The sequence below is a fragment of the Clavelina lepadiformis genome, chromosome 5 (assembly GCF_947623445.1).
Source record: "Clavelina lepadiformis chromosome 5, kaClaLepa1.1, whole genome shotgun sequence".
Classification (NCBI taxonomy): domain Eukaryota; kingdom Metazoa; phylum Chordata; class Ascidiacea; order Aplousobranchia; family Clavelinidae; genus Clavelina; species Clavelina lepadiformis.
The window spans coordinates 6,244,950-6,253,666 of NC_135244.1; the positions used below are offsets into that span (position 1 = coordinate 6,244,950).

The 8,717-nt window shown below is 35.8% G+C and overlaps 1 protein-coding gene across 1 annotated transcript; it reads right to left on the reverse strand.

The window, feature by feature from the left end:
- Positions 1-1,341: 1,341 nt before the first annotated feature.
- Positions 1,342-5,913, reverse strand: LOC143460553 (putative exonuclease GOR). Its single transcript, XM_076958119.1, is given in 9 exon segments — positions 1,342-2,205; positions 2,523-2,643; positions 2,728-2,866; positions 2,994-3,109; positions 3,786-3,887; positions 4,004-4,109; positions 4,291-4,429; positions 4,522-4,681; positions 4,788-5,913. Coding segments are annotated over 8 exon segments (921 nt in total). The 5' UTR covers positions 4,643-4,681; positions 4,788-5,913; the 3' UTR covers positions 1,342-2,128.
- Positions 5,914-8,717: the final 2,804 nt, after the last annotated feature.

The following is an 8,717-nucleotide window of genomic DNA, read 5'->3' on the forward strand; positions in this document are numbered from 1 at the left end:
TGACGTTATCGGATATTTTGCCTATTTTTTGGGAGGGGTCGATTAATTGCTTGAAATAAACTCATTAGAAGTTTAATAAATTCATTGAAAATCCAACATATTGGTACACTGTACAGCCTACTGTTATCATAACTTTATAATCATTTTATAAGAAAAATATCTTTTCAGTTTTGTTCTGTAGCATTGTAGCCTACTACTTTCAATACTAAACTTTCATTTATAGTTTTTAAAGAAATTTTTTGAAAGTAATACGATTTTTATGTTTTTGAATTTATTTTATTTTACGTGAATTTATATGAGTTTAGATTTTATAACAGTCTTGTTTTTGTTAATGTATGGGTTGTTACTGTTTGCCGTAAATCTGTAACCCACTTTTAGTTTTGATTGCCCTATCCCGAGAAGGGCTCAAACTCATGCTTGCATTTGGTACTGTTTCAAGAAAGTATTTCGGGACTTTTTCAATTCTCTTACTCAGTACCCGTACCTTTTGTGTAAAATATGCTGCTGGCTGCTCCAAGTGCGATTTTTGCCCCAATTCGGGCCCAGGTATAGGCCTAAAGCTTACTCTGGATCAAAACATAGGCTATGTAACCTCACTTTTTGCAGCTATGATAGATATTTGTAGATTAAAAGAGAACAACAAACACTAAAAACATTAAGATTTAATAAAAAATAAACTTTTGAAAACATATTGCTCAAAAACTTGAAATACTCATTTTAGAAGTATCGAGTATACTGGAACCGACTAAAATTTCTTGAAAAATGTACAAATTCATTACAGGGATTCGGTACTTTTTTTCCAAATGTACTGAGGTTACCGGTATCAATACTGAAAAAGTACTGCGGTACAGTAATTCGGTACACTGTAGTACTGCCGTATACTACTGTAGGACAAGTATATGCGTTTTCTCGTCTCGCCAGGCTTCCGAACTGTAAAAACGTCGAGTTGGAGTTCGGGAATTCGTTGCCAGGGAAGGTTGTTACAAAAATTGCGAGCGCCTCGACATGCGGTTTTACTGCGCCGTACGGTCGTTTTAAAATCATTCTACATATCGGTGCCATCGATGAGCAGTGAATCCTGATTTGTTTTGTTTTTAACCGTTTAATTTATGAATATAAAACGTTTTTATACTTCTGCGTTAAGTGTACAATTCGGGTCTCTGGCAGCCCGGCCTTTACTCTGAAGCACCGATCTAATTTTTGTTTTAGTTATTTTTTCTGTTATTGTGGTCTGTATTAAGCTAGACAGTGTTTCAAATTGATTACTGGAGCAGTTGTTACAGCAAACGCTCTATATTTTGACTGGCAGACTGGACAGATCAACTATATACACTATTAATGAATCGAACTTTAATGTTGTGAAAATATGCCTCATAATAAGCTATACAAAAGGTGGCGTCCTTGCCTAAAGCGCATGCAGAATAATATACAACACATAACACACCAAAAAAACAACAAGATAGTACAGTAATACTGATCTCGTAGAGTGATAGGCTATAACGAATCTTAAAATAGGGCTGTAGTGTAAACGGAAGATAAGTTTTAAAACGACAGTCTACAGAAAAAAATACACTAGTTTAATATCTTTGAATATACTACATTAGTCAGAAATACAAAAAAATGTACGTGACATATAGGCGACATTATAAAGTACGAAATAGTTTCGAACACATTAAGAAGATAGAAATATCTTCAAATGGGTTTGGGCCTAGATTTTTTTATAACGTGATGGATGTATTGCCCAAGAGAAGGGCAATACATGTGCATACATGGCAATACATGGGCACGTCTTTGTGAAAAGGAATGAAAGAAACACCACTAAATCATTTCTATTATTCACATTTTAAAAAGATAGAGTATGCCAAATTATCTTGCAGCTGGAAAAATCCGTCTAATTCAGCACGCAACCTCTAGAAATATTATATAATACCGGTAGATTACTACTCATACTTTATGTGGAATCACAATGATCAGTTTGTGTGTGAGTGCTTTATACGTATTAATTATAAAGGGTGAGGACCTTATCTATATCGCAAATAAAAATTATGGAATATGGCAATCAATATTGATAACTATATTGTAATGGAAAAACTACATAAATTAAGGATTGTATAACAGATTTAACGTGTTATTTCATATTCAACTTCCACTTCAACAACTTCACACAAGCCGAGGCATCTTCATGACTGTCGTGACCCCTGGCTCCTGAAAACAAGTCGATTGTGATGAAATGTTGACATGAACTTTAACACTGCCTGATAACAAGTGTCCGCTGTATATCTAGTGTGTATAGACTTGTTGCATCGGTGGTACAACACAATACGGCAATAAAATTACTCTAATGTGCAGTACATTCTAATCGATATTTGGCAAGGGTTGAGCTATATTCCTCTGTATTTGCACTGGGCTGTACCATCGGCAATTACCACGAATTAACGTAGCTCGTCTTGATACGAATATTTACTAAGTTGCTGTAAAATATGAATATGATGTCGTATAATTTTGTAAGAAAATACTCATACCTCCGTCCTGTATCACTATGCCAAGGTGGTCCGAAGCCAGGTGACGTAGTGCTCGTTTGTAGGGAAGCCCGCGACGATGAGGATATAACACCGACGTGTCAATCACGTTGTCATGGATGATCTGGTTGTTAAAATAATGGTTGATTAAGGAAGAAATTAAATTTAATCGGAAATAAAATCACATTAAAACTGTAAAAAAAGTTACTCGCAAAGCTTTGAAATCGCTGTCCAAGCTGTGACCCAAAAATATTGTTTTAGAAGAGAAGCGTTTCTTAAATTCAGCTTGCACGTCCTTAAGTGTGGTAGTGACACCTCGAAGATGCCATTCCCCAATTCCACTCCATCTGCGTTTGAAGTAACAACAATAGGTTAGTTAGCCTAAACATGACAAACCAGGAAAAATAGGAGAAAAAAATTTGAAAAGTCGAAAATTAGTTGACATCTACGAAGTGTATAAACCTTTATACGTACTTTGTGTTATAATCGACAATTCTTCCGTAAGGCTGAACGAATGAATCGTAAACGAGACTGCAGTCAGGATCGACGACACTTACACGCGTTAGTTCCAAACCATTAACAGTATAGCCCTGTGTGGGACAGAACATGTATATATAATAAACAGTAATCTTTAATGTATAAATTCACGCAGCCCACTTATAAATGAAGGACGAAGGATACTGTGCATCATAATTAACGTAATACAGGAGTGAATGAGTAGACTACATGGTTTAACTTTGTTAATTACGCCATTTCCAAACTACAACCAATCCTATACTATACTATTATATTTAAGGTTGCTTAAGTTCAGTTTATAAGTAGGAGAAATTGGTGACGCAAAAATCAGAGGATGGCCGTGTAACAGGAAGATATGGTGTCGTCATGTTTATCGAGAAGAGTCTTATGAAGAACGCCCGTTTATATTTTATCTTAGGAATAAGAATAACAATGGGAAAAACTATTAGAATAAAACCGTTACGAAATGGTATAAGACCATACCTTACTTTGTTAAGTAAATGGATAAGAAAACGAAAACTTATATCTTTGATGGAATTACTTAAGCCATTTTGCAATTATTTCGGGGAAGATATGGCATTGCCCATCATGGACAGCGCCACGTAAACCTATTACAAGCGGTTTCAAACCCATGGTTGCTTGCTTGTGTTGGCATCCAACCAATAGCCTATACACTATACATTTGACCCTATGAAACTACACCAAGTAGTCATGGTTGAAAAGAAGAAAATAGGAGCTAGATTAAATTACCATTTCTCAGTCCACGGCGTACACTCCCGGTGACGAATCGTTTTTATCAGTGAGTCTGATATAACCACTGCAGTCAGCAAAATTGTCACGGTGAACGTGATTCTACAGAGTAAGATATTGAACAAATGAGACACGTTTATGCATAAAACCACTTGCTCTTTATAGAGTTGAAAATACCATCCGATAATTACATCAATTTATTAAACATTGCACAGCACCTTTCCAGCATTGCTGTTTCTTTCAGCGTTGGGGCAACAATCATTCAAGCGTTCGAATTGACCGTTTGTCATCACAAAATTTCTTTTGCATCTATAGCAAGTTTTACTGCAACAGAAAGAAAACTGTTGTGATGAATTATACATATAGTATCAGTTCTATTTGCAATCTCTGTTGATTTAGCCTATATTATATTTCATACGAAACATAGACTAGACACGTTGATTGCCTGAAGTTTCCCGTTTTGTTAAGCAAGGTTTATTTGTTGTAGTTTATCAACGTATTATACCTTGATTTGTTATTAATCTGATGGCTTTGACCTCTCAATTTACAAAATTCATCCTGGTCAGAAGATCTTGGAAAATTGTTCAAGTGCAGTTGCCAGTCTGTGAGAATTAACCGCTGTGCTTTTTCGTAAAACGATCCGTCTGTAAAACAAAAAGTATTTTATTGCAGATCATGACGTTTGTTTCAAATATAATTAAATACGACTTCATTCACAAGGCAAACTTTATCGGACCTTTTTCGTTTTCAGGCTTTTCGAGTTTAATATTTTTGTTTGGTTCATCATCTGCTGCTTGTGCCGCTGTCTGGTCGACGGCAGTGTCATTGCTTTTGCTTTTAACTGAAACACTTGCCATTGTTTCGTAGTTTGTCCAGCAAACTATATTTCCATATGTCTTCACAACAAAGGCAACTAAAATTTATCACCGTGTTTGCAAATTTTTTAGTTCAATAGGTTGTGCAATAGGTACAATTCAATACCATAATACACAAACTGCACACCGCAAATGTAAAACAATCGTTTAGACTCTTTTGTTTCTTCTACACCGATCTCTGGTTAGTAAATCACTTGTCCGCGTCGATAAACTCCGCCTGACCTGACTTTCATTAAGACGACGTGTCCTTCTCTGCCAGCACTAATTGCAGACATACAATGAGATAAAATTGAAACTAAAACGTTTATTCGAACTAGTGAAGCATAAGACATTCTGTCGTACAGTACAGCGCAAGCATTTATATAGGCCGCCCAATGATAACTATATGTGAGCAATGCACCGAGAAGTCCGAAACGTTAAAGGGATAATGTACCGTGATGAACTTAGCCGACATTATACAGAGAAATTAGTGGTTTATCAAGCTTCCTATCCTAAACACCCCTATTTGTCTCTATTTGTGCTCATCTAAGATACATTTTAAATAAATTTCTGCACACTAGAATTTATAGATGCCTTAATTTGGGAGGCCAAATAAAAAGCCTCTTGATGGATTAAATATATCTTCTCATAAGAGCTTGTTGATGAGTTTGTAACTTCTAGTGCTCCCAATAATCATGACATCATTGCAGATGATTCCGCATTTATCAGTTCCTCTACGTCAAGTGCATTTGTGAGTCGTTGTACAGTATGTTGCAGTCATGGAAAATTTCTAAATTGAGTCATCGGGTAAATAGAACTCGTGTCAACTATCTTACGGTAGTTTGTCCGGCAAGCTATTATCAATAGATTTTCACATCAAAAGCGCCAAAATTAAGCTCTTTTCAAACATTTTAGTTGCCTAGTTAACTCACTGAAGATAGTGTGAGAGCTACTTTTAAGTTCGTTGCCTGACAAATATACGAACAAGTATTAGAGGGTGAGTAACTAAACACCTAAAATGCAAAACAATCGCTTTGGCTCGTTCGTTGCTTCCACCTGAAACATTACTCTTGACTCTGGCACTTTATTTATGAGCTTAGGTTGAACAAGTTAATTTTAAATTTTAATTAATCTAAAATCTATAGAGCTGTTAACATTTTCAACAGCGCTAGTAACGGATCACTTCGACTGAAAATCAGCATTAGTTCCCAATCAAAGCTTATATGGAACGTAGCAGAGTTGAAACTGATGTTTCTTAGGCGGTAGTTTCCCTAAAAAGCAATCGATTTCTTCACCTAGTATGACTTCTAAGGGTGTTATTTATTTTCACCATTTCATAAGGAGAGCGGAATTGAAACTCTATAGCTATTATACTCTATCGGTAAACTAAAAACAGTCTAAAATTTCACATAAAGATGCCCGACAAGCTGGGTTCGAGCTTGTAACGAATCATCGACAGGTATGGTGATGTTGGTATGATGGTATGATAATTTTTTTTATGGTGTGATAAAGTCTTTGCACGACTTTCTCGGCGTTGGTCCCACATTTTATATTGGTTTTATTTGTTTGATTTTACATCGTATGGCCATGATAACAATACATGGTAAAAGTAGCATGTAAGTCGTGCAACAAGTCTCAGCACGAGGGAAACATTTCCATCCACTGATGGCTGATGTTCATGTGCAAGATCATGGATAAAACGTTACAGAAACGAATGGTTGTTACAGTACCGTCACTGAACCAGAAACCCATATTAAGCATATACTGTATTATTAAAATATTTCCGTTTAATCCAAAATATTTCATCAAATACAAATTCATTCCTATTGAAATGACACTTTTAATAAAGAACTTTCAGTTTTCAAGGTGCAATAATTTCAAAATTGTTGAAATAAAACCAAATTTTAAAAGTTACATCTATAATAATCCTTAGTAGATTTTTGCAGCAACTTTTGTTTTCTTGTCTTCACTTGGAAAGGACTTGATTTTTTTAATGCTGCGCTATACGCTTTGCCGATCACCGACGTGAATAACTTCTAATTAATTGATATAAAGCCAAATAACGTTTTTAAAAAAAAGTAATTCATGAAAGCTTTATAACAGGACTTAAAAAAAGAAACTAGAAAAAATTTATATTAGCTCATAAAAATTCAAACAAATCCGTAGGAAGTTCATTTAAATTTGAAAAGTTTTGTATAAAAATAGGGTTGCATCGATTTTATATGTCATAAAATCGGTTATTGTCTTCATGACGTTGAGTCAGAAAAATGTTTATTGGCATTATAATTGCGTAACCAGTTAATTTAAATTTGAAGTGTGCTACTTGGTTATCGTCAATTGGCGTTATCGGATATTCTACCTGTTAATTACCGTCGTTTTTTTTTGAGAGAGGTCGATTAATTCATAACCAGCATTAAAATCAATGTCAGTGAATTAAAGATACATGTGGAACAATTGTTACTGTCATGCTGCTCTTTAACTGAGAGGAAAAATTTGAAAAAGTAGCCATAACATCAGCAGTAATAACTGGTCATAAAAACTGGAAAATTTTATACGGCAAAATTCGGGTCCGTACCAAAATGGTCATATAAAGCGGGTTGTCATTATTATCCAAGATAATTTTAAACGGACTTTACTGTATTTAAGGTTGGAATAAATTAAATAAAAACTAAACATCAAGTGACTGTTTTCATTACGTATACATCCAACATGTACAAGGTATGTCATACTCGTGTGGTCGTGTGGTCTGTCTTACCCAATAAAACACCAAATGTCAAACCAATAAAAATGAAAGATAGTGACTATTTCACGGAGTGTAGGTCACGCAGCTTGTTTTTAAGAAAGGTGGTTAGGTAAGGAGAATGGGTATGTAAAAAGTTGATTTTAGCTTTTTAGGGTTGTAATGATTAATGCAACGCCCCGCGCAGTCATCAATCAACGCCCCTTGTAGCTTCGTCGCATATCTCGTAATCACGCCATTTATGTTCTCAGTTCAGTCCCTCAGTTCTTTTCAGTTGCGTGATTACGATTCACCATTTTAAGATTACCAGTTTTCCTTTTATGCTTTTGTTTAACTTTACCTTTTTGTGTTGCAGCTTAGTTTAGTTTTTTGTCTCTTAAAGCTGTGCAATTAAAGAATACGAATATTTACAACTGTCTGTTCAGTTCAATTTAAGAGACAAAGATCAATGTCGTCTACAATAAATGCTTTCAAGCCTTCTCGACTAGAAATCGATGTGAACTCGGACACTGCTGCAAAATCTTGGAAACATTGGAAAAAGACATTTGAGAACTATACCATAGAACACGAAGCGCAAGTGAACAGCACGGCATTTAACAAACTACGTTTATTGACCAATTTCGTTTCTGCAGAAATTTTTGAGTTCATAGAAGATTGCACTACGTATGAAGCAGCTGTCGAAATTCTTCAAGACTTGTTTGTCAAAAAACCAAACGAGATTTTCGCTCGCCATTTATTGGCGACCCGCAAACAACAAAACGGCGAATCTTTACAAGAGTTCATGCAAGCTCTACAAATCTTAAGCAAAAACTGTCAGTGTAAGGACATTTCTGGTGAACAATATCGAAAAGAACTATGTAGAGACGCCCTCATAAATGGAATTTTATCACCCATTATACGACAACGTTTACTGGAAAACAGTACTCTTGACCTCAAAACAGCATTCGACCAAGCAAATGCCCTGGATACGGCTCATCGGAACTCGCTGGCTTATAATCTAACTACAACGATTGCTGCTGCGGAAACGTGCGAACCCCTGGTGACGATCCCCAAAGAAAATTCAGAAACTTCAGCCACTAACATGGTGCACTCTCAGAATTTTGTTGCAACGTCGAATCGGAAGAAGTGCTACTTCTGCGGTTACAACTACCACGAGAGAAAATATTGTCCCGCCCGGAATTCATCATGCAACAAGTGTGGTAAGCTTGGACACTTTATGAAAGTTTGTAAATCTAAAACAGGCCATCAAGTTTCTGCAACTTTAACGCCAGATCTACGGGTATGTGCATTGTGTCCTTACAGCTTATCCGCTGCAACGTTATCAGTTTGCATAAACGG